The 27,209-nt window shown below is 38.6% G+C and overlaps 1 protein-coding gene across 6 annotated transcripts in view; it reads right to left on the bottom strand.

Annotated features, from left to right (window-relative positions):
• Positions 1–27,209, bottom strand: part of IQCE (IQ motif containing E) — an 88,936-nt gene that overhangs the window by 60,075 nt on the left and 1,652 nt on the right. For 2 of the 6 annotated variants that reach the window (XM_020975221.2, XM_020975219.2), the window contains exons 1-3: positions 15,970–16,164; positions 6,683–6,730; positions 5,775–5,820 (exon numbers count right to left, since the gene is read on the bottom strand). In XM_020975221.2, the coding sequence (XP_020830880.1) occupies positions 5,775–5,820; positions 6,683–6,730; positions 15,970–16,005 (130 nt within the window). In that variant the 5' untranslated portion in view covers positions 16,006–16,164. Of the gene's footprint in view, positions 1–5,774; positions 5,821–6,682; positions 6,731–15,969; positions 16,168–27,209 lie in introns of those variants that run through there. The other 4 variants (XM_020975220.2, XM_078152927.1, XM_020975222.2 and 1 more) reach the window with 4 other exon arrangements.

Raw genomic sequence — 27,209 nt, forward strand, 5'->3', positions numbered from 1 at the left:
ATATTGGTGAAACACCAAATGGTGACAGTTGGAGACAAGGAAAAATAGAAATGCCTGGCATTTAAGGCCCTCTACAATCTGGCTCCCACCTACCTTTCCAGTCTTATTTCATACTACCCTTTATAAACTCTACACTCCCACCAAATTGGACTACTAGTGACTGGCAATACCTGATTCTCAATGTTCTACTTTAAATGTACTCCTCTTACCCTTAGTATCCTTGTCTTCTTTCAAGACTCAGTGTAGGCTTTTCTAAGACACCTGCCCTGATTCCCCATCCACTGAGCTGTTAGTACTCTGTTTCTCCTCAATTCTTGAATTTTACTAATTTTTGTTTTGCACATGCTGTATCTCCCCCCAAGTACAATGAAAGTTCATTGAGACTATTTCATTTTGTCTTTGTATTCCCAGTGCCTACGGACAATGCCTTACAAATAGTCAATGCCTTAATATTTAGGGGAAAAAAATTTAATCTGAAAGAGATATAATTAAACTCACTTGATTTTTAAATTAAAAACATGGAAAATAAAACTTAAATAAATAACTAGAAGAAATACTTAAAAGTGTACTTCAGTTCTACATTTAGAACAATTACTAGTAGAAATTTAAAAAAGAATGAAAAGGAAAATCAGGAATATTACCTGAGGGAAAAGAGGAGGACAGAGAAACAAAAGAGGAAAAAGGAGGAGAAAAAATATGACACAGAAAGGGAAAATATGACATATACAGGAAAGGAGAGAGTGAGGCCAGGCCAATGTGAAGGAATGGTAAGAGAGGCAGGTTCAAAAGAGTCCCAAGTTTGAGTAAATTATTCTTTTCACATTCTTCAGTTTATTCACTAGGACTTTAGGGTAAAACAGTGTTTCAAGTTCTTACCATTGCCCTTTCAAATCTTAATTAGTTGATGAACTGCTGTTCTCAGCTCATTTGATTTTTATCCTTAAAGTTTCAGAGGCTCCTACTCTTAATAGGATAATCCCAGCAGCAAAACGTGTAGAAAAATTTAACTTTTGCTAGTAAAGAAAGTCACAAAGGAAACCAAGAGATGGTGGAGAAAAGGCAGGGACTTGCTTGAGCTCTCCAAATAACTCTAAAATAATGCCTCAAAACAAATTCTAGAGTGGCAAAACCCACAAAAGGACAGGGTGAAACAATTTTCCAACCCAAGATAATTTAGAAGGTTGGTGGGAAAGGTCTGTAAGTGAAGCACAGTCCAGTACAGGCAACACCTTGGTGGGCCAGCAGCAGACTTCATCTCTGCAAGCCAACATCAGGCCTTGGGAGCAACTGAATCAGCAGCAGCAGCTTCTGGGCTTCCAGAGCTCTCGGCCCAAAAATAGTAGAGATGTCAGACAACTGGGAAGAAGAGATCATAGGGATCCCTTTGATAGCACTGGGTGCAGGACTCTGTTGCACTGCCCATATGCAGGTCCATGTCTCAGTCCTAGGTCACAGTACCAGGGCAAAGAGGGGCAGTAACATATCAGAGCTAGCAGCTGTAAGGGTTGGGGGGGTGGTAACCATGGTCACAGTTCCAGAGCAGAAAAAGAATGCTTGTGGTGGCTCACAGACCAGAAGAGTTGTAAACACATCTCTCCATAGATCATATCACCTTGGAAAAACTGAAAACTTACAGACCCCCCAGAACTCTGAAAACAGCTGCACAAAAGCCCTGAAGCTTGGGACAATGCCCTTTCCACCCCGGGAGCTGAGCTTAACTTTATCACAAAGTTAAAAGACAAGAAATGGGCATATAACAAAAAAAGAACCTGACCATAGAAAGTTACTATGGTGACAGAAAACATCAAAACACAAACTCAGAAGACAACAAAGTCAAAAGTGCTACATCCAAAGGTTCCTCCCCACCCCCAAAGAAAAATGTGAATTGGCCTCAGGCCCAAAAATAATATGTGGAAGAACTCAAAAAGGATTTTAAAAATAAAATAAGAGAGGTAGAGGAAAAATTGGGAAAAGAAATGAGAGTGATACAGAAAAATCATGAAAAAGAGTCAACAGTTTGGAGAAAGAAGCCAAAAAAAAATAATAATGAAGAAAATAACATCTTCAAAAACAAAATAGCCCAAATGTTAAAACAGGCACAAAAATCCACTGAAGAGAAGAACTTCTTAAAAAGTAGAATTGGTCAAATGGAAAAAGACGCACAAAAATTAACTAAAGAAAAGAACTCCTTAAAAAATAGAATTGGCCAAATGGAAAAGAAGATATAAAAGCTCAATGAATAAAATAATTCTTTAAAAATTAGAATTGGGCAAGTAAAAGCTAATGATTCCATGAGACTTCAAAAAACAATAAAATAAAGTCAAAAGAATGAAAAACATGTGAAATATCTCATTGGGAAAAACAACTGACTTGGAAAATAGGTCTAGGAAAGATAATTTTTTTTGTAAGGAGCGTTTTTGTTTTTTCCAGTTACACGCAAAGATAGTTTTCAACATTCATTTTTTATAAGATTTTGAGTTCTCATTTTTCTCCCTTTCTCCCTCCCCAAGATGGCAAACAATCTGTTATAGGTTATGCATGTGCAAACATATTTCCACATCAGTCACACTGTGAAAGAAGAAACAAAACAAAAGGGAAAAAACAAGAGAAAAAAAATCAAAAAATGGAATATTACAGTCAAATTCTAAAGCTCCGAGGTCAAGGAGAAAATACTGCAACCAGCCAGTAAGAAATCATTCAAATACTGTGGAGTCTCAGTCACGATAATCCAAGATTCAGCATCTTTTACATTCAAAGACTGGAGGGCTTAAACTCTGATATTTCAGAGGGCAAAGGAACTACGATGACAGCCAAGAATCTCCTACCCAGCAAATCTGCATATAATCCTTCAGGGGAAAAAAAAATGAGTATTTAATGAAATAGATGACTTGCAAGCATTCCTGATGAAAACACCAGAGCTGAAGAGAAAATCTGACTTTTAAATACAAGACTTAAGAAAAGTATAAAAAGGTAAATTGGAAAGAGAAATCATAAGGGATTCAGTAAGGTTAAACTATTTACATTCCTACATGGGAATATGATACTTATGATTCCTAAGAATGTTATCATTATTAGGGCAGTTAGAAGTAGTATACATAGACAGAGGACATGGGTATGAGTTGAATATGAGGGGATAATATCTAAAAAAATTAAGTTAAGGGATGAGAAAGACACTAGGAAAAGGAAGAAGGGAGAGGTAGAATGGGGTAAATTATTTCACGTAAAAGAGGCACAAAAAGGGTTTTTACAGTGAAGAGGAAGAAGGGGGAATTGAGAAGGGGCAGAGCACCTGGACTTTACTCTCATCAGAACTGGCTCAGAGGGAATAACATATATACTCAGTTGTGTACAGAAGTCAATCTTACCCTACAGTAAAGTAAGAAAGGAAGGGGATAAGCGGGGGAGATGCTGATAGGAGAAAGGGTGGATTAATAGAGGTCAGAAGCAAAACACTCTATGGATGGACAGGATGAGTGAAGAGAAAGTAGGATAAAGACAGGGAAAAATAGGGTGGAGGAAATATACAATTAGTAACAATAACTTTGAAAAAAAAATTATAGCGAGTTCTCCTGATAAAGGCCTCATTTCTTAAATATATATAGAACATAATTAAATTTATAAGAAAACAAATCATTCCCCAGTTGATAAATGGTCAAAGGATATGAACAAGCAGTATTCACATGAAGCAAACAAGTCATATGAAAAAATTCTCCAAATCACTACTGATTGAAGAAATGCAAATTAAAACAACTCAGAAGCGCTATCCCACACCTATCAGACTGGCTGATATGACAGAAAAGGAAAATGACAAATGTTGGAGGGGATGTGGAAAAACTGAGAAACTAATGCACTGCTGGTGGAATTATGAACTAGTTCAACCATTCCAGAGAGCAATTTGGAACTATGCCCAATGGGCTATAAAACCATGCATACCCTTTGACCTAGCAATGTCACTATAGGTCCATATCCCAAAAAGATAAAAAACAAAAAAGGAAAGGGACCTATATGTACAGAAATATTTGTGGCTGCTCTTTTTATGGTGACAAAGAATCGAAAATTGAGGAATGCCCATCAATTGGGGAATGGTTGAACAAGTTGTGGTATATGATTGTAATGGAATACTATTGTCCTATAAGAAATGATAAGCAGGATGCTCTCAGAAAAACCTGGAAAGACTTACACGAACTAATAATGCAAAGTGAAATGAGCAGAACTAGGAGAACACTGTACACAGTAACAGCAATACTGTATGATGAGCAACTGTAAATGACTTAGCTATTTTCAGCAACACAATGATCCAAGACAATTTCAAAGGACATGATGAAAAATGCTAACACCACTTCCAGAAAAAGAACTGATGGAGTCAAAACGCAGATTAAAGCACATTTTTAAAGACTTTTAAAGTTTTTCTTATTTGTTTTTTTCAGTCTGTTTTCTTTTACAACATAACTAACATGATAATATTTTGTGTGAGTGCACATGTATGATCTATATCAAATCACCTGGCTTCTCAGTGAAGGGAGGAAGAGAATTTGGAACTTAAAATTTAAAAAAAAACATTAAACATTATTTTACATGTAATTGGGGAAAATAATAAAATACTAAAATAGCAAGGGAAAAAGTCACCATAGCAATATTTTTGTTTTTTTTTTTAATTTGTCAATGATCATGATACAGTGATTCTCAAAAGTTATGCCAGCAAGGCATAATGCCTGGCAAATGCTACAAAAGAGGGTTAAACAAGGATCAGATGTTAGTGAAGGTCACCTGAAGACAAGACTACCTAAGGTTCATCTAGCTACCAAGTAGTGAATTGCTTTGGCATTGTCCCAGGAGGACCTGCGGATACAAAGACAAACAAAATAGTCCCTGGCCTCAAGGAACTGCCATAGGAGCAGACAACATGGACATGTAAATTAATACAAATACGTGTAGCACACCCTCTGGTTATTCCTCCAATTTGCAATGACATTCACAATTTGGGTCCCTCGAAGACAGCTACTATTCCCACAGGTTCTACAGTACCTGTGACCACAGCCTCCTACACTCAAGTGCTGCCCATTAACAGGCAGTCAGTAGATACGATTAGCTCTCTGTGACAGCATGGACTCGCAGAAAAGAGTAGTTACAAAAGATTTCCCTCTCTGAAAGCTACCACAAATATACTAGCTATGAGGTGAGAGGGGAGTATGAAATGAAATTTGAAAGGTTGAAAGGCTGACTGGAGCCAGACCACAGAGAACCTTAACTGCCAGACTGAAGAGTTTCTATTTTATCCTAGAGTCAAGAAATAACCATTGAAGTTTCTGAACAGAGGAATGACATGACCAACTCAACACTAGGCAGGAAGATCTTCGTGAAAGCTATGGGAAGGATGGACTGAAAAATGAGAGAAAGCAGGGAAAGGAAGACAACTAGGAGGCTATTAAAGTCATCTAGGAGAAGGGTGATGAAGCCACGAATTAAGTGGTAGCAGCTGGTAAAGAAAATCGGATGGATTTCCAGAGAAGTTGGCCTAGATAACTTCTGCCACTGCTTCCAACCCTAAAATGATAAAATTCCATGAAAGTCCTACCCCAAAGTCCACTATAAACATATGCCAGCATATTGAGCTGTCTGACTACCCATCTGTAGAAATTATTTTGGTCTGCTTCCTAGGTCACTAGTGAAGGATAGCTTAACAAGAAAGAAACGTGTAACACTTCCAATGTAAAACGCCTTATGTGTGCCTCTAAACATATAAGATCAGAGGAAAAGAACTGTATCATACTTACTTGGTGATCTTGGCGGATATTTGTGAAAAGTTTTCTTTTTTGATTTCTGAAAGGCAGAAGAAATGATGTAAAAATAGGTTGTGTTTTTGTTACAAAAACAGTACCACTATGGAAACACTTAACGTGTGACCTGTAAAAGAGTTCAGAATAATTTGCAGTAATGTCAGAGGGGGTCTGGAGAAGACTGAGCAAAGGAGAAGGCTTACAACACAATAATCCATCAAAATGAGATCAGATTTAGCTCTTGGGCCTAAGCCTAAGTTTATGTGGGGATTCAAAGACACATACATAATAACACAAAGAAAATGTAGAAAGCATGATAACTGAAAAAGAATTAAGCCAGATTAGGATGCCACCAAGAAAAGGATCTCAACAACTCCACAACTCCTTGTCTACAGTAACTAAGTAGTTATAACTGGTAGCTTCTTCTACTGCTCTTGATCCACCACTACAAGCAAGTGTAAGTCCTGTTAATGAAGAGGCAACAAATGCAAAAAAAAAAAAGTATTCTCTCTGAAACACTGTTTTCAACATAATAGAGCAGCCTGTTATACATCTGTAGAAATTAAGACATCACAAGAACTACAAGAGCCTTTCTTAGGTGGAATTTGGATGTCTTTATTTTCTAGTAGATACAATAAACTTTATCATTTATTTGAACTCTGTACCATTGAACAGTTTTCCTCCTTATAGATGAAATGTTAACACTTTTAATTACTTAATTTGTAAAAATTCTTTGAGCATCTCAAACCTGTTTTTTTCAAACACTAAGTAATATTTTAAATTTCTACTTCAGAACCTGACCTATACATAGTAGAAATGGAATCAAAGTACTGTCTAGGATGTTTGCAAAAATGAATTTGCCGGCGTACTAAAGCATACAGCTGATTGGAAAAGTATACACTTACCATCTCTAAGTCTGATTCGTAGGTAATCGCAGATAGACTGTCATCTCCCTAGAAAAAAGAGATGTGTACACCATCATTTTATGAATCTGGCTTGGCTTCTACTGCACTCATCTCGTAAAATCTCCTAAGTCAGCAACAGTTAATTTAACTATACTAAGAGAAGGAACCAGACCTGTGAATACACATACTGGTCTAGGGAACTCTCAACAAGGAAACTCCCTCTTCCAATGTTATCCATCCATCCATCTATACCTGGCATCCTGCTATATGCCCTGCCTCTTCACCCCATTCTACCTGGAATAGCATACTCCAGAATGGTCATCCAAAGACCCTTTCTCCTCTCTCCTCCCAGGAAGAGTTAATTCACTCAGTTTGGGAATTCTCACTCTGGGGCTGATCCTCATTGGCAAATGAGTAAATGCATACAAACTCACCTAACCCAACATATCTAGCCAGCCCCAGGTCATGCTTCACATCCCATGGAGCTTTCTACCCTAGGCATCTGGATATCTGCCCTCCTTTGGACTGGTAGTCTGCTCCCCTTCCCCTTTCTACGTATTACTCTGGGAACAATAAGAAAATCAGTACTACCACTGTTCCTGGAAATGATATGAAAATGAAATGACACTCACTGGTCTTTTCTCCCAAGGCCAAAACTCTCTTTCCTGGCCACCAATTCAATTGGTATCTATTAGATTCTAATAATTAGAATGATCACACATGTGTGTGTATATGTATATATATGTATGTACGTACACAGACACAGACACACACACACACACACACACACATACATATATATTTCTAATAATTAAAATACAAGTTGGGCCCCTAGATGGCACAGTGGAGGAGTGTCAGGCCTGGAGTTAGGAAGACTCATCTTTCTAAGTTCAAATCAGGCCTCAGACACTTACTAGCTGTGTGACCCTGGGCAAGTCACTTAAGCCTCTTTGCCTCAGTTTCTGTAAAATCTGTAAAATGAGGGAGAGAAGGAAATGGCAAACTACTCAAGCATCTTTGTCAAGAAAACCCCAAATAGGGTTAGAAAGAGTTGGACACGACTGAAAGACGACTGAACAGCAACAAAATATAAATTTCTTGAGAGTTTGATGAACCATCTGCTTCCAAATCTGCATCCTCCACAAAAAACCTAAATAAATGCGTTTTCATTCATTCAAGGTAGATCTGTACCATACAGACTAAGAAAGTTCCCTACAGCACTGAGTTAATTAGCTTATCCTGAGTTACAGAGCCCATATATGTCACAGGTAGGAAGTACTTGAACTCAGGTCTTCCTGATTCTTAAGCTGGCTCTCTTTCTCCACTATCTCATACTGACTCTCAAGACTCTGGTCCAAAAAGAAGAAAATCTCATATAGAGTGAATAGCTGCTAGCTTATTCAATCTTGCTATCAGACTATATAGATAGAAAGAAAACAGCCTGGTGATTCAATGACAACAAAACAAACTGAATGCTTTCCATAGAAATCCTAGATCTGATTTTAAAATATTTCTAAGTAAAAATGTTTCATTCTAAAGAAGAGTTACTCTTATTTTCTCCTTCAATCAATGTACTTGGTGATGAGAAAGACCACAGATGATCCTCTTCTGTTAAAAGCTTGTTGAAAATTCTGTCTTAAAAACCCATTGATATTACCACATTGGTAAGCAAGAGACTTCTATTTATGAAGGTCCTTTCCCACTCCCAGTCTTTAGAGGTTATGTATTAGCTAACTGAATATATTGTCAAGACTGGATTGTCAAGTAGAAAAAAACATTTTCTCACATGGAAGAATATGCCAATTTACCTACTGCTAATCCAGATTCAGTTTCTCAGAAACAGAAAAGATAGGTTTTCAATTCCTTTTGAATATAATGGATACCTTTATCTGATGATAAAGTACTGAAGATTAGGACTAACATCTATATTATAAGACTAACAATGTTATATTCAGATTTTACAGTAGGTATTCAAGTCTAGGTAATAATATGCTGTTAGAGTCCTACTCCATTTCAAATGAATGGGGGCTGTTGAAAAAAATCATTTACTAGGTTAACTATTGGTGTTTTATGCACAGTACAATAATTTTGTTGGTCCTACAAAATTTATTCAGATGTGCATGGCAACTGTTATAGCTCATCTATTTTATAGTTGCTATAGATATCTGATTCTATTATAATAACATATTATTACCTGGATTTGGATAATCTCCATATAATAAAAACACCTACTGTAAAATTTGATTTTCAGCACCAGGTGCTTCACCTTAAATAAGGTCAAAATGTTCAACCCATGCCAAGACAAATGTCTGATTACAAGATTATGCATAAACATTTCAACAACGTAAAGAATCTAAAGTAATTGCAGCATCCACCAGGGACATCCATCTGCTTCTAACCTTTGGTCTAGTCTCCCTAAAAATTCTACACCCCAGTTAACAAACCCTAAAAAGAGAAGATAGCTTCATTGTGGCCATTTATGTCAACAAGGGAACAAATGATGATCATTTAGTAGTCTGAAATAGAACAGTACTAATTAAAGTAGTCCCATATGATAAAGACATGGGTTATTTTGAAGTAAAAGCATATTATGACAAGTCTTAGAATATCTTCTTTCGCTCTGCCCAATAATTTCAAAAACATGTTTCTGTTCAAAATTCAATTAATAGTTATCAAATATCAACAGTGTTGGCTGGTACCATGATATGTTCCATAGTACTATGAGAATGCAATAGTTCTACTCTCTTCCTTTATGATTTCAAATCATTAGATTTAGAGCTAGAAAAGAACCTCTGAGATTATTTAGTTAAATTCCTTCATTTTACAGCTGAAGAAATCAAGGCCCAGCAGGGTGAAGATATTTGCTCATTAATCACATTGAAGGCAGTAAGCAACGGAAATGGGTTGTGAATCTAGGTCTTCTGACTCCAGATGCACTACACTGCAAATTATTCAAATGCAAGCAACTGCAATGGGTTGAGAGGATCCCTCAATCCCATATTTAAGTTCTTCCAGTAGAATGTAAACTCATTGAAGGCAGAGACTGTCTAAACTTTGTCATTATATCATAGATTAGAGCTGGAAAGGACCTTGGATTTTATTCAGGTTGGGAGCTTGAAAGAAGAAAAGGTTTGGAACAGTCATTGGAGAATTTTTTAGGGAGTTGAAATTGTAGCTCAAGAGATTTGTCAAGAAAGTGTGAGAGTTAAGCTGTCTTGATTTGACCAGATCAAATCAAAATCCTACACTTAATAGCACAGATCCTGCACTTAGTAGGCACTTAATAAATATCTGTTGACTGACTGATTCCAACACCCTAAATAAAAGACACCATCCTTATTGCTTACACAGTCAATTTAGGTGCTTCTGTTCTTTTCATGGTCCTTTCTGGTCATCATCTCTATCCTACAGTGAATTGATTTGATTGAAGAATTTTTTTTTTAAAGGAATGAAAATGAGAACCTGGTGAAGCAAGGAAATGTTACTGGGTAGGGATAAAAGGAGAGAATGAAAGACATCATTTACTGACATAATTTCAGATGGAGGAGGGATGAGTACCACATACAGTGTTTAATTCCCCAAAGGAAGAATTCCTTGTAGCATACCTGTCATGTTATTACTCAGCTCCTTTATTAACATACTACTACATCTCTTCAGCTAATCATTCTACTCCCTGCTGTGATAACACTATGCACAATGCCTAAACAGGGACATGATGGGTTGTTTCACAGGAGGAGGACAAAAAAATCAGGGCATTTGCATACTGTTACAGTATTTCTACACTCTTGCTTTCAATTCCTACAAACTTTTTCTGACAGATTTGCAGAAAAGATGAGTTAAGAACTTTGATGTCAGTAAAGCAGACCCTTTTCACTCAGGATAATCCCTATCTGATGATTAAATTACAAGGCTCAAACCCATTATTGTGCAGAATGTTACATTATTTTGAAAACTAACCTAGAGATAACTTCACAATTCAACTACTCTAATCCATCCTTCATGATCTAAACTACAGGATAAAAAAGTGATATAAAATATATAACCCTAATTGGAAATTTAGTGAGACAAATGAGACTTTGAGAATATACCCTTATACAGGTCTAAGTAAACTCTGACCCCTCTTAATTCTTCTGGAACATAACTGGACAGCATGAGTTTGGTGGAGGATGTAGATAATCCATAAATCATATAACCAATTCAAAGTTAATAGAGAGTTAAACAGGTCTACTAAGGTATTTCAACCTAGTGCTTCAATTCCTACCAGGCTTAAGGGGTTACCTACATTAAGGTGATGCGTTCTTCTTTCACTTAACCCCTCAGCCTATTTCATCACCTGTAACATGAAGGAATGGGTTTAATTCAATGGCCTCTAAGGTCCCTTCCAACTCTAAATCTATGATCCTATGATTCAGGCACATCTTATCCATTCCTTCCTCCCTTGAGCTTTCATAATCACCACCACTAAATTGAGCTGATTTTACCCACTGCAAATTTATGGGCATATAAGGAGTTTGAGAAACAAGATGGTTTACTTGGTATAGGTAGAACTAGCCTTGCAGTGAGGAAGACATGGACTAGCTAGGGTACTGTGAGCAAGTCACTTCTCAATGCTTTTCAGGCAATATACAAGTATTACTTATCAGTTACTGATATGCATTAGTAGTGGAAGTTTCTATACTGATGAAATCACAGATCTGGTCAAATCAAGATAGCTTAACTCTCACACTTTCTTGACAAATCTCTTGAGCTACAATTCAACTCCCTAGAAAATTCTCCAGTGACTGTTCCAAACCTTTTCTTCTTTCAAGCTCCCAACTTGATAAAATCCAAGGTCCCTTCCAGCTCTAATCTATGATCCTATGAAGTACATCCTTATCCTTAACATTTACAGCAAATTATAACCTCTTATTTCACTGAAAAGACTAGGGACATCCAACAGAAGCTCCCCATAACTTCCCTCCTCCATATCTCATAGTTTCTCAGCATCATTTGTATTTAGGAAGATCACTTTGGCAGCTAACTAGAGGATATACTGAGGAGGGATATGGTAGAAGTAATTTAGGGTTGGGATTTGACTTGGTGTCAGAGTTAATAAGACTGTGAGAGCAAAGGTCTAGGAAGGAGAGGATACTAAAGAGTCAAGATTGTGAAAGAAGGAAATTAAAGCAGAACATGGATGATAGACTAAGGGGTAAAATGTTTACCTTCACAGTGAAGGTAAGAATAGTTTTAGGAGGAGTAAGGCAAAGCAAATTAGAGAAGGTTATGATTAAATAAAGGAATTTTAGAGTTCTTTATCACTGAAGTGGAACACTTGCAGGTGATGGTGAGATGAAGGGTAAAACCTTCCCTGTGTGCTGCCCATCGGACTCAGGGAAGGGAAGAAGAGGAAGAATAGGTCATGGGACTTGAAGAGATTGAAGAACTGGTTCCTCAATTGAGGTGTTTGAGTATCAAGTTAAGTCCCCTGGTGTAACTAAGAGAAGGAGTTGAGATAGTTAAAAAGTCTATGAGCCAGATACTGAATTTCTTGAGAAGAGGAAGAATGATATGGGGGCTGGCTGAAAAAAGCCACTAGGTTCTAGATTGGGTAATAAATTTGGATAGAGTGAATTTCCAAAGAGAAGTTGCTGAACCACGGGAGCAGAGGGAAAGTCTGGAAATGACAATGGGAATAAAACAGCATTTAAATTTCTCTTCAAAGATGTGTGTGTTGGGAGATATGAGAGACAGTGTAACCAGCAATGGAAAGGATGGCCAGATGGTATCATTTTGGAGAAGCCAACTCTCTGAGAATTCCAGAAGGCAGAAAGAGGAGAAAAAGAAGTATAAAGTGAAGGGAAGCTCATTAATTATGGAACGGGAATTCCAGAGAGCACAGTAAAAAGAGTAGGCAGTCTTTTCACTGGAGGGATAGGGTTAAGTAGAAGATGAGAAAAGAGTAGGGTTGGAAAGGGTGGTTTACTCTTAGGCAGTAGAATCTTCACTGGAATTGGGAGAGTAAGAGGTATAGGAGTTTGTTAACCATAAGGAAACAGGACTTCTTCCGTCACAACCGTCTTGGTGATGGGAGTGGGGCAAGGATGGTACTGTGCCACTATATAAGCTGTGCTGGATCTCTCTTTGATGTTGAAAGAGTATTCTGGTTGCATTGAGTCTCTGTAGTCTTCAATCAAGACTCAGCTCAGGAGCACTGAATGGTAGGGCTCATATATATGCCTATAGAAAGCTTTCCTCATTCTCCATCTCTGTACATGTTCAATCTATCAATAAACATTTATTTATAACATAAATATAAATGAAACATTTCTTTATAATATAGTATCATATATTAGTTTAATATATATTATATATTATAATATTATTATATATACTATATTATATATAGTATATATAATAATATAGTATTAAGTGCCTACTATGTGCTAGGCACTGAGGATAAAAAGACAAAAATGAAACCACTTCAGCCCTCAAAAGAGCTTACATTTTAAGCTCCTTACATTTAATATCCTCTAGTAAAATGTAAGCTCATTGAGGATAAGTATGGTTTCTTTCTTTGTCTCTGTATTTCTAGAAACTAATATAGTGCCTCACACACAGATGGCAGGCACTTCAATATGAGCTGGATTAAACTGAATTCCCTATGTCTTCTCCCCTTCATCTACAAACTTCTGGAAATAGTTTATCCTCCACCTTCATTTCCTCACCATCTACTGCCTTCTTAATGCTTTGCAATTTGGCTTGTGTCCACATCATTTTCCTAAAACTAGTCGCTCTTAAAGGCCACCAATGAGTTCCTAAATGACAAATAAAATTACCTTTCTTTTAGATCTTCTCTGACTTTCTATGTACTCCTTTTGGATACTGACTTCTCCCTTGGATTCAAAATTACCAAACTCATCTGTTTCTCCCACCTCACCTCTACTTTGTAACTTTTTAAAATCTCCTCCTTCTCCTCATTCCTTAAGGTTAGTGTTTGTTCCCTCCCTTCCTACTATTTTCTTATAGTCTCATAATTTCAACCATGTCCTCCATGAAGATGAATCTCAACTGATCTGACCTCTGTGCTACAGACTCTTTGGACTTCTCCAAATGACAAAAAGACACTTTCACCTTGATGTTCTACCTCAAACTTAACATGTCCAAAGTCAACTTTATTACTGTTCTTGACTTTGCTCTCTCTTTTCAGGGCACCACCACTCAACTGGCCTCTATATTTGAAACTTTAGTATTGCTCTTGGTTTTCTCCTCTCTCACATCTCATATCTACCTAGTGAATTTTGTGATCCTTGCTTCTACCTCCAAATCTCACAAGCATCCTCTCAATTCCAACAATTTCAGCCCTAGTAAAGGATGTTATTACCACATGCGTGGATTTCCACAAAAGCATCCTGAGAGACTGCCAGCTTTCACTCTCATTCCTCCAAACCATACATCTATCCACCTCTACCAGATTAATCTTCCTCCTGCAAAGATCAGGTTTTGTCACTTACTCATGTCAAAAATCTTCAGTGACTCCCTGTTGTATACTGAATAAAGTTCAAACTTGTCAGGCATTCAAAGTCCTCCTGAGTCTTGAACTACCTCTCCAGTCTTATCTTATCCCACCCCTTTCCAGGTATCCTACGCTCCAATCAATTTGACCTACTCTGTCTCCTACCTTCTGCTATACGTCCTCTTGAGCTGTCTTTTCCTATTGAATTCCTACAATGTCTTTAAAGGCCAACTCAAAAGAAGCCTTTAGATGTGTGGCCTCAGAGCCTACTTTTTTTTTTTTAAAGATTTCTCTAAAGTAGCACAATGGCTAGAGTGCTGGGCACTCTGGAGTTAGGAAGACTCATCTTCCCAAATTCAAATCTGACCTCAGACACTTCGTAGCTATCTGTATAACCCCAGGCAAACTTAACTCTGTTTGCCTCAGTTTCCTCATCTATAAAATGATCTGGAGAAGGAAATGGCAAACCACTCCAGCATCTTTGCCAAGGAAACACCAAAGAGGGTAACAGAGTTGGACACAAATGAAAATGACTAAACAGGGGCAGCTAGGTGGCACAGCAGATAGTGCAGGGGATAGAGCACTGGCCCTGGAGTCAGGAGAACCTGAGTTCAAATCTGGCCTCAGACACAAAATACTCACTAGCTTGTGCGACTCTGGCCAAGTCCTCAACTGCCTCACCAACAAAAAGAAAGAAAAGAAAGAAAATGACAATAAAAAGTACTTATGTTTTATAGCTGTCCATGTAAGAAGACAGAGATACTGTCTTCTCTAAATGCTGTATCACTCCCCATCCTAGTGCTCTAAAGTTTAGAATCTAAACTGGTAAGTATTTAATAAACATTTGAGTTAAATGTCACCAACACTGTGCTGACCATACAGAATCCCAAAGTATAATCTCTCACCTCGAGAAGAATAGGCTCTACTTGGGAAGCAAAACAAACATATTAAAAGAGGACAATAGGATAAACAATAAGAGGCAGTGTGGTACAGGGAGAAAACTCTAGACCTGTTTGGACTTCCAGGACCCTGGTTAAAATTTTAGGCTTCGCTGGGTTTTTCTAGATGTGTGACCCTTGGCAAGTTACTTAACCTCTCATGGTTCCAGGTGCCACCTCTGCAAAATGAAGGGACTGGACTAGAATCTGGTCACCAGATGATCTCTCAGTTCACTTTCAGTTCTAAAATTCTATGAGTTTATGGAATGTTACAGGAATTGAAAGAACACAAGAAGCTGAGCTTGAATCCCAGCGTTGCCATTTATTTCCTTGGGGAAGTTACTTCACACCCTACCTCCTATCTGTAAAATGAAGATGAGGAGATTGGCCTATATGAGGGTCCCTTCCAGCTCTAAATCCTTCCCCCCCCCAACTTCAAAGAAAGAACAGATGAAATGAAACTGTTACTTCCTTTGCCAGGTCCAAATGAAATAACAGATAAAAACACTTAAAAAAAAATAACGCGTCCCAAAAGACTCAGTGCCTTTTCAAGCTTTCATAGCTTAACTTCGAGCTTTCTTCTGGAACACTCTCTCTCAGCTTATTATTAGAGCTGGAAGGGCCCTCAGAGGTTATTCAGCCCCCTTCCCCCTCATTTTACAGAGGGAGAAACTGAGGCCTAGGGAGGGCAAATAAGCGAACCAAGAGGGTAAACATCACACGCAGGATTCGAACCAGGTCCTCCAACGGCCTACGCTGTGCACCCACGCCCCTCGCCACCCACAGCATGCATCGCATCACGGAGGCGGAGGGTGGCAGTTGAGCTGGGGGGGGGATGGGCTTCCTTCCCTTACCGCTTCCGAGCTCTGCTCACTGATTTCCTGTAACATAGTGGCGGCCGGGTGGGGGGCCCTCGGGAGCCGGGAACGGCGGGTTCCCCGCTAGGAGGCGCAGCTAGTCACGGACTCGGTGGGGCCCAGCGCCTCACGCCCGCCATGCCCCCCACCCGCCGCCGCCGCCCGGCACACGGCTGCAGGTACGGCGAGCGCCCCGGGCCGGCCCCATTTCCGGGGAACTGTCTCCATGGCAACAGCATCGAGCAACCCAAAAGGACTAGGCAAGGCCGCCTCTACAACTCCGGAAGCAGAGAGCGACTTCCCGGAGGACAGCCGCAGGGCTCCCTGGGAAAAAGGAGCCGGATGCGGGCGGCGGCGGGGCCCACTGAGAGCGTGCGCAGAGCCAGCCTTGAACTGGAGGAGGAAATAAGTCCTGGCAGAAATGCCCTTGTGAAGCTTCTGTCTCGGGCCAGTGACTTGGGTCCTGGAGGGCGGGCAAAGGGGAGAAGGGTGAGAGAGAGGAGGAAAAGGACTGTGGGACATGGGAGGCATGTATGTATGACAGATTGGAGAGAGAGAAATAGATGGTTGGTGCAGATGTGTAGGTACTTCTAACGTATACTTTATATTGTTGGCGGCCCTCAGGGACCCGTGACGTCAGGGGGTGATGTCTTGCCTCGCGCTTGAAGTGGATCTAAGTGAGGTAGAGCTGCTGAGTGGTCAGCCGCCCCCTCCCTTCCAGAGCCATCAAGGTCCGGTGCCAGGACAAGGCAGGGTGACCCTGGCGTCCCAGATGTCTGACCAAGCTCTGAGTGCTGCGCAGTGCCGGCTTCAGCCCTTCCTGGCAGTTGGAACAAATATGTATATAGCATACATGACATGTCATGTAATGTTAGATATATAAAATATATAGCACCTATGTGGTGTGCAGCGAATAGAGCACTCCCAGTGCCAGGAGTTGAGGTGCCCCATTGCCCCATATCTTCTCTACGTGTTCCTCACCGACATGACTTCAAATTAGGCCTGAGACACTAGCTGTGTGACCCTGGGCAGGTGACTTAACCTTGTTTGCTTCAGTTTCCTCATCTGTAAAATGAGCTGGGGGGGGCAGGGAAGGTAGGTGGTGCAGTGGATAGAGCAGCGGCCCTGGAGTCGGAGGACCAGAGTCCAAATGGGCCTCAGACACATAATACTTCCTAGCTGTGTGATTGCTGGCAAGTTGTTTAACCCCAATTCACACACACACAGACACACACATGCTGGAGAATGAAATGGCAAACCACTCTCATATCTTTGCCAAGAAAACCACAAATGGGGGTCATAGAGAATCAGAAACTACTGAACAACAAAAATAGCATATATAATATGTAACATATATAATACAAACAGTATATTAATACACATGTGTATTTTGAATGTTTAAGATATGTTCAATATAATATTTGCATGTATTTTAAGAATTTAAGACTTAGCATATAGTAATATAAATATATTACTATATACTAAAAAAGAGGCCTGTTGACAATATGGTGGATTACTTAGCATAGCACAACCCCTAGCACCTGGTAGGCACTTAATGTTTACCAATTGCCTGATTTACTTAAACAGCCCAAGAGATTCAACAACAACAAGGTCAAAACAGTAACTTCAGTAAAGAAGCAGAATAAAAAATAAAGCAAGAAAATCACCAGCCCTTTTTGTATATCTGTATATCAAAATGTATATATCAAAAAGCCAGGAGGAACATTTTTTAGAATCTATACAAAATAATTATAAAATGCACAAATACCTGGGAGTAAACTTACAAGCACACACAATGCAACTACAAAGCACTCTTTACAGAAGTAAAGAAAGACAATAAAGAGATATTCATTGTTCATGGCTAGGCTGAACTAATTAATATAATAAAAATGCACATGACATCCTAAGTTAATTTACAGATTTAATCCAATAAATCTTATTACTGAAGGATTACTTTGTAGAACTGGACAAAATAATGTCGACATTGAAAAAAACAAGTGATTAATTATAATAGAAATAATGAAAATGCTAAAATGAATTATACCACAAAATAATAGCGAAACAATTTGAAACTGTTTAAAACAGAGAAAAAGATCAGTGGAACTAGCTAGCTAAATAAAACGTAGAAGCAAATAAAAACAGTGGCACAGTATTCAATGAACCCAACACAAACTACTGGAGAAAGAGCTCTATTCCAAAAGAAATGCTGGGAAAACTGGCAGAAAGCAGGTTAAGAGCAAAAACTTGTCCTGTAATACACTATCAGCTCCTAAAGGATAAAGGACCATAAGATTAAAGGAAACATCGCAATAATTAGATAACTGACAGAGGTGCCGTTCAGATCTGTGGCTAGGCTGAGATTTCCTAACCAAATCAAAAAAACTAAAACACTCTCATTACACGGAAAAACTTTTGCGTGAACAAAATTATTAGTCAGAAAACAAGGTATAGATTTGGAAACTCATAGGCTTAGATAGACGTGAAGAGTGGAGGAAGCGCAGCTAAAATAACATTATATACATAATGACAAAAATTATGTAAATGAAAACAACCCAAATGGGCTGCTCAACTCAGCCTCGATGCAAAGAAGAACATTGATTCCACAGGCCAGATTATGAAATACTCCTCCTTCCTGTTAGTAGACAGAGCAGGAAAACATGGATATATGTTGCTGCATTGGTTGGTTTTACTTAACTTTTTTCTTTATTGTAAGGTAAGTTTACAGGGCAGAGAATATGATGAAATGTTATGTTTTTAAATAGCAATAAAACTTTTAAAAGTAAAGTAAAATGAAAGTATTCGAGTGGATTGTATCACCCCCATGTTTAGAGGCTCCCTCCGCCTACTGAATAAAACGGTATTCAAGGCCAGCTAAAATCTGCCTCCATCTGACTTTCCAGCTTTGCTCCTCCTCACATCTCTTTATTTATTCTATGTTCCACCCAATTCACCATCAATACCTCAGTTTCATCCTATCCTTTCCTGCCTTTGTTCATTTGTACATACTATGACTTATGCCTGGGATAAACAACCCTCCCCAACCTGAATTCTGCCTATTCAATTCTTCCCTTTCTTCAAGGCCCAGCCTCCTTCATGAAACCTTCCCTAGGTATATTTTTATTTATATATTGTTTTTGTATCACCTTTTCTATACTTCCTCTTGGTAGTCAGCGCTCCTAGGAAGCTATCACTTGAATAAAAAAGAGGGGAAAAAACAGTTTGGCAAAACTAATCAACAGAAAGATAAGTCTGATAGTATTTTCTGTGTTCAGTACCCATAGTGCCCCAGCTCTGCAAAAAATGGAGAAGGACCTTATATCTCTTTGGGAGCCAAGCTTGGTCTTTGTAACTTCATAGCCTTCATTTTCATTTGGTTTGTTCTTTTCATTTATAGTGCCATAGATATTTGAAAAGCAGTAATTCTTGCTTTTGCTGACTTTACTTATCAGCTCATATGTCTTCCCATGCTTCTCTGTATTGATCAAATTCTTCATGTCTCACAGCACAGTAATATTCCATTGTATTCCTACACCATAACACGTTTAGAAATTCCACAACTGATAGGCATCTACTTTGTTTCAGTTCTTTATAAAGAAAAGGGCTTCTAGAAATATTTTGGTGCAAATGAGATATTTCTTTTTATCACTGACTTCCTTAGGATATAAGTCTAGCAATTGACTTTCTGGGTCAGAGTGCCCCTTTTGGACATTTTAGTCACTTTCTTCATGTAATTACAATTTTTTCCTCTCAGAATGGTTGTATCAATTTTCGTCTCCAACAATAGAGCATTAAAAGTGTTTCTGTCTTTCCACAGCTTCTCTAAACATTGACTCTTCCTATCTTTGTCGTTTTTGCCAGTTTTCTTGGTATGAGATGAAATTCCTTGTTCTTTTGATTCGCCTTTCTGTTATTATTAGTGCTGTGCTTCTCTGGACTCTCTTCCAACCCCAATTTCAACTGGCAGATTGGGTTGCCAGAAGGCAATGTCTACTGCTCCCCTAAAGATTTTTAGGCTGAACTTGAGAGGTTGTAGCTTCTAATGCTTTTTTTTTTCCATGAGTCCCCATCTGGCATGCTTCCTCCAATTTAGAATCAACCAGCTGATATCAGTTAGCTATTATAAAAGGGATTTTTACTGAGAACAAACAGTACTCAAAAACTTAAAGGCACCTTCTCTCCTTGAACATACAAAGTCTCTGAGAAGAACAGATAAGCTTTAAAAAGTACTATGTTTCTGTATTTTCTTTCACAATATGACTAATGTAGAAATACGTTCTGTATGATTGCACATGTCATATTGCTTAAATCAAATTAAATCAAATTGCTTGCTTTCCCAATGAGTAGAGAGAGGAGGAAAGGAGGAAAAAAATTTGGAACTCAACATTAAAAAAAAAAAAGAATGTTAAAATTTGTTTTTACGTGTAATTGGAAAAAAATAAAGCAATTTTTAAAAAATTGGATAAATTTAGAAAAAGTGTAACCTATACTCTGTCAATATTCCATCTAATAAAAGCAATTTAGCCAAAAATTTAGAAAATAATAAAAAGCACCATGTTAGTGAGGAACACATAAAGAGAACCTGTGAGGCAATGGAGTACCTCATAACTCCTGGCACTTGGCGTTTTCCCCTTTCTTGGAGTCCCCACCAAGTTTGCTTCTCAATGTTAATCTCCTTTCTGGATGAATCACTCCCTTGCTTGGCTGGGCTAGTTCTTTGAAGGATTAGTATTTCAGTGTCTCTGTCAATGTGCTGTTGACAGGAATCAAGCAGGTTACTTTTCAGGGTTGGCTCTTCACCGAACTCAGCCACTATTGTGTCCAGCCCCGGTGGTTTTTGGTACTAGCACTGGTTGTATTTGAGACTTCACAGAGTAACATTCCTTCAGTCACTCATAGCTGGGAGTAGGCTCACGAAGGCTCCATGTGTTGCGTTGGAAGAAGGCAGGGAGATATTGTAGATGCTCCAAGTAACTCAATAGGAAGAACAAATGTATTGATGTTCCAGGGATTGGGCCCTCTTTGGCCAGCCTTGTCAGTCACTCACTCCATTGTACTCTAGTGATTTGGAGCATTCTTTCATTTAATTGTTAGTAACCTGCAATTCTCTTGAGAACTGTTGGTTTATATCCTTTGACAATATTGGGGAATGCCTTGTAATCTTATGTATTTTTGTTAGTTGCCTATAAATCTTGGATAGCAGCCCTTTATTAAAAGTCATTTGATAACAAAGATTTTCCTGTCACTTGCTTTCCATTTTATCCAAGTTGCATCCATTTTGTTCATGCAAAAGTTATCAGTTTCATGTAATTGATATTATCTGCTTTACCTGTTTTTGTTGCCTCTGTCCCTTATTTGGGTAAGAATTCACCCTCTAGCTCTATTTTTAAAAGTTATTTGATCATTTTTTAATGATTTGACTGTTAATATGTAGATCATATATCCATTTTGAGATTATTGTGGTATCTTGTATAAGATGTTGGTCTAATCCTAATTTCTGTTAGATTGCTTTCCTATTTTCCCAGCAATTCTTGTCAAATAGGGTATTCTTTCCTGGCATAATGTCCTTTCAGATACCGAGGAGAAATGCACAATGGTGATGTCTGCTAGGCAGGATATAAATCCCCATAATGTTTCTCTCAACCCTTAAGAGGTTAGGTCTCATGTGAACTCGTAGGAGCAGACTATTATTGACAGATGAGACTTATTATCCTGAAGGGCAGAAACCATGGCCTCAATGCATCTAAAAGGGAGAAGAGAGGTGAACAGGAGGGAGATAGTGCAGATGGTCCCCTGGGAAGCTGAGTTGGGAGACTGGGAAAGCAGAATCCTCACCAAGGAAGTGAAAATGGGATAGCATCAACAGTACCTGAGCCATGAACCCTGTATGGGCAGATGCTGTCTTGCTGAGATCATCCAGAGGGAGAGACTTAAGGCTGGGGATTCCTCCTTTCCCCACTGGTTGGGAAAGGCATGCTTGTTTCCTAATCTCCATATCTTAAGAAACCAACATCATTAATGAATATCAATTCAAAAATTTTAAATAAAATCCTAATAAGACTAACAATAATTTATCAAAAAATCATTCATTATCATCAGTTTAGATTTATATTAGGAAGCCAAGGATAATTCAACATTAGGAAAATAACACAATCATATTAAAAAACAAAAATAGCTAAAATCACATAATCATATTAATAGATGTGGAAAATGCCTTTGACAAAATATAACATGCTAAAAACTCTACAAAGAATAGGCATAGATTTTAAAAAACATAAAAAGTATCTATATAAAACCAAGCATTTTTTATTTACTAAAGCAAGCATTTTACTTAATGGGGAAATACTAGAAGTTTTCCTGATAAATACAGGAATAAATCAGGGATACCTATTTTCCCTGCTGTTATGTGAGAGCTCTAGAAATGCTGGTAACTGCAATAAAACAAGAGAAGCCAAGTTGAGAAGTTAAAGGAATAAAGATGCACAAAAGGGAAATAATTTGTCATATTCATGTTTCATAATTTGTTTGACCGTACCTCCATCAACAGGCATCTACTTTGTTTCCAATTCTTTGCCTTTACAAAAATGTGTTGCTATATGATAAATATGGAGAAGTATGGGAAGACATAGGAATGGATGCAAACTGAAAAATATAATATATGCAATGACTACAGCAATGTAAATTGGAAAGAACAATAGCAATAAAACCATTGAAACGAATGCTTCAACCTCATAATGACCGAGTTTGGCTGCAGAGAAGAGATATGAGAAAGCACCTCCCCCGCTTCTTTGCAGAGGTGGGGAGCTGTGGGTAGAGAACACAGAAAGATCATGTCCCACTTTAGTTTTGTTGAACTTTTTTTTTCTCTCTGTTTTAAGATATGGCACACTTGGAGGAGAAGGAAGGGCAGATACACAGGGAAATATAGATGATATAAAAACAAAAGATATCCATAAAATTCATTTTAAAATGAACAGGCCAAGTTGAGAAGTAGTAGGGAGTGGTGGATAGATTGTTGTATTTGGTGTCAGGAAGATCTTTATTCAGTAGCTAATATTTATATAGCACTTTTGCAAAGCTCTTTAAAAACCTCATATTTCATTTGATCCTCACAATGACCCTGAGGGGCAGGTACTATTATTATCCTCATTATACAGGTAAGAGAAACTGAGGCTCAGAGAGGTTGTTAAGTGACTTGCCAAAAATAATATAGTTGGTATGTGTCAAGTGCAGGATTCTAACCCAGGTCCCTCCTGACTCCAAGGTCAGCACTCTTTCCACTGATACTTCAGTTTCCTCATCTGTAAAATGCAGATAATAATATCTATAGTTCCTATCTCACAAGGCTGTTGAAAGATTCATAGAAGATAATGTATGTGTGCCTCCTCCCTCTACTCCCTTCCCCCATGGAACATGTTCCATGTTCATTTCCAGCTCTGGATGATCACATGGAAAATGAAGGAGAGGGAATTATTGGGGGTGAAGGGTGGGGTGGAAACTGTGTCCAGCTATGCTGTGTAGTTAGAATTACTGACATGACTCAATGGATGTTATAGAAGGGAGCATCCTGTCCACTCACCTTTCCCTTCTTCTCCAGCTTTGGAGGGTCATATCCCAGTGAGAGAGGAGCTCATTGTCACACCCCAGCCTACCATGGGGCCACAAGTACATCACAGTTAAAGCATAGGACTTTGTACAGACTACATTTAGGCTGCCCCTTTTTGTTTTCTTTCCTTGAATAGGTGACTTGAGCAGCAAACTCAAGATGGACATGTCCAGGATTGGAGGTGACCTTTAGAACTACACAGGTCTGGAGGTCCTGGGTCTCATAGGGTTAGAAATGGCTAGTAGCAAGAACGATTTATACATCAGAAGACATGGCCACTGACAAGAGGACTGGCCCCAGTCTGGGTGTTTTACCAGCAAACATACTAGAAATGGTTTGTTTGGACAGTGCCAAGGAGAAATATAAACTGATTAGTTAGCAGTCCTGAAGACTGATTTATGTTCTGATGAGATCTGAGTATTAGCCTCCTAGTTAACTGTACCAGTATCTAAAAGTTGTTACTGAATTCTGTTCTCTTAATATGTGCTTGTGATATTTTATTATTATTATTATTATTATTATTATTATTTTGTAGCATTTCTTGCATGTATAGGAATAAATGACCTGTCCCATAGCCAGGTCATATAAATTGAGTATATCTTTTTACTCCATCTTTTTTGGCAAGACTAGATAGAAGTCATAACCCGAGATATAAGTAAATCATCTCTGGGGGTGCTAGGGTAGGGGGATTTAATAAGCATATCAGTATGAAAAAAAAAGAGTCCAACTCCCTCTCATTAGAAGCAGAATCCTCCAGGACCAGACTGAATCCAAACCACATACAGAACAGAAAGTAGTACAGTACCCTAGACCCCTGTAAGCCAAGCAGCACTTCCTCAAGATCAGATGTGTTAAGTATTTTGTAAACTAAAAAATATGATGTAAATGTCAGCTAACATTATTATTATAATACAGCAAAGAAAGTCAAGTAGAAGTGATCAGCTAGGTAGAACCAGGAGAGAAGGTCACCAAAAACACAAGGAGGGTGGAGTACCCAGGAGGAGGGTGTGGTCAACGCTGTCAAAGATTGTTGAGAGGTCACTAAACCCAATGGAATTGGGCTAGTTAACCTCAAGGCCCTTTTCTTCTAGTACAAATAGTCTGTGACTATATCAGTGGAGCAATAGCACCACCCAGTGGCTATTTCCTATGATGTTAAAATAATAATTTAGTTTCAGATTTTTCTCTTGAAGTTATTGAACACCGCTATTGAATTCAACAATTCAACAAACATTTAGGTTATATGCTTTCTAGAAGCAAGGCATTCCAATAGGTGTTGGGGGTGAAAACACAGAATTATCTTAGTCTCTGCCTCTTCAAAAAGCTTTCATTCTATTTAGGATTTGGAGAGGAGTTTAGATTTAGAGTTGGGAAAAAAATCATCTAGTTTAACCCTTCATTTTACAAGAAGAAACTGAGGGCCCAGAAAAGTTAATCAATTTACCAAAGTCATCCAGATTCTTGGGCTTCAAATTCCACAGACCCTTTACTAGCACCATACCTGCTTCTTATAAGTTGCAAAAAAGGTGTTGACCTCTATTGGTAGAAGGATTTTCCTCGCCTGGTAAGTCCTTACACCAATGAAAAATCAGGTCTGATCCCTATTCCTTTCAAGATTTACACAACATTTTAAAAAATACTTTCCTATTCACGCACCAGGATTAAACAATAACATTACTATGGCGACTAAGTATCTTTGTAGATCATTATGTCACATTAAAATGCAAAGATCCACAAAATGAAAATTAGATGTGGTCTTACTAGAAATTCTTGACTGTATACTAGTCTCCTTGGCAGAGGACAAGGTGGATAGAGAATGTTATGGAATCAGTGAAGATGAGCTTGGACAGATTTAGGGAGATAGTGGAGGACAGAAGGGCCTGGCATGCTATAATTCATGGAGTCAAGAAGAATCAGATACAACTGAACAAGTCTCCTCAAATCATATTTCAAAGTGATCTCCTATTTAGTACAAGTCACTGCATTTCTGTTAAGTTACGAAGCACAGCCATTGCAAGCAGACTTAAACCCATTCAACTTATTGGGCTGAAAAAGTACTTTGTTGGTTCTCCAGAAGGATTTCTTTTTTTCCAAATAAATACTGGTCTCAATGAACAGTTCTGAAAATTTCCACAGCTGCACTCTAATATATGATAAATAAAGACTTTATAAGAACCAGACTATGAAGTAATGAATAAAAGCACTTTCTTCATAAACCAGATGAGGAAGGAAGACAGGCAGGTATTATGATTATTTTACACGTGGGAAAACTGAGGCTCAGTGAGTGGATTACTCACAATCACATGGGTGATGCAGTCTAGATTCTTATTCAGCTCTGCTGACTTCAAGACTAAGATATCTGTGCTTGGACCTGTTTAATATTTTTATCAATGACTTTAATAAAGGCATGGATGAGATGAGATGCTCATCAAATTTGCAGCTGACATCGAACAAGAAGGGACACTTAATATGACAGAGCCAGGGCCCCAAAGAATTTTGCCAGACTGAAGCATTAGGCTGACTCTAATAAAAATTAAGTTCATTAAGGATAAATGTAAAGTCTTACACTTGTGCACCCCCCCAAAAAAAAACCACAGCTTTACAAATACAAGATGGAAGAGGCATGGTTAGATAGCAGTTCTGAAAAAGATCTGGGAGCTTTAGTGGATTCCAAGCTCAATATGAGTCATCAGTGTGCTAATATGGATCTTAAGCTACATTAAGAGGGGCATAGTTTTCAGGAATAGGGAGGGGACAGTTGCATTTGTATCCTCTCTTCACTAATCAGATATTATCTGCAGTATTGCATGCAGTGATGAATACTATGGTATAAGAAGCATATCAAGTTGGACAGTGGCTGGCTCTGAAACCAGAAGACTTGCACTCTGATCCCTCTCTGTCACATACTAGTTATATGACCTTGGGCAAATCGTTTCAACTTTGGGGGACCTCAATTTCCTCATCTATAAAATGGAGGAGTTGAATTAGATGGTCTATAAACTCCAAATTCTTTCAGGCTCTAAATCTAAGATCTTATGAGGATCAGTTGAAGGGTCTGGAGATGTTTACCCTGGAGAAGAAATGACTAGGGGTAGAAGAAAAGGAGAAGGGGGAGACATACTAGCTATTGTTTGAGTACGTGAAGGGCCGCCTTATGTGAAAGGCAGAAGTGATGCTCTGTGAAAGAGAGATCAGACTTGCTTATTTGGCCCCAGAGGTCGGAATGGGTGGAAGTTTCAAAGAGGTCATAATTTAGGCTTGAGGTCAGAAGAAATTTCCCAACAATTGGATCTTCCTACAAGTGTAAACAAGTGGGATAGATTATTTCCTCCCCCCACCCAGTTATGGGATTCCCCATCCTTGGAGGTCTTTCAGCAGAGGTGGTGATACTGGGCACATCTTTCCTGTATGGGATGGACCAGATGGCCTCAACTCTCAAAATTCTGCAAATTTGCGCCTGCAAGCCCAACACTCTTCCCACTACACCACAAAAACAACTCCCTCGCCCATTTTTATTTCAGTTATACTGTTGGACTCTCTCGTCTCTAAGGTCCTTTACGGCTTTAAATCCTATGACCCCTGAACTTTTACCCAGTTCTCCCCCTTCACAATTTGAGCATTCCGTTAGACACAT

The sequence above is a fragment of the Phascolarctos cinereus genome, unplaced genomic scaffold (genome assembly GCF_003287225.1).
Source record: "Phascolarctos cinereus isolate Bilbo 61053 unplaced genomic scaffold, phaCin_HiC Scaffold_4;HRSCAF=312, whole genome shotgun sequence".
Lineage (NCBI taxonomy): Eukaryota > Metazoa > Chordata > Mammalia > Diprotodontia > Phascolarctidae > Phascolarctos > Phascolarctos cinereus.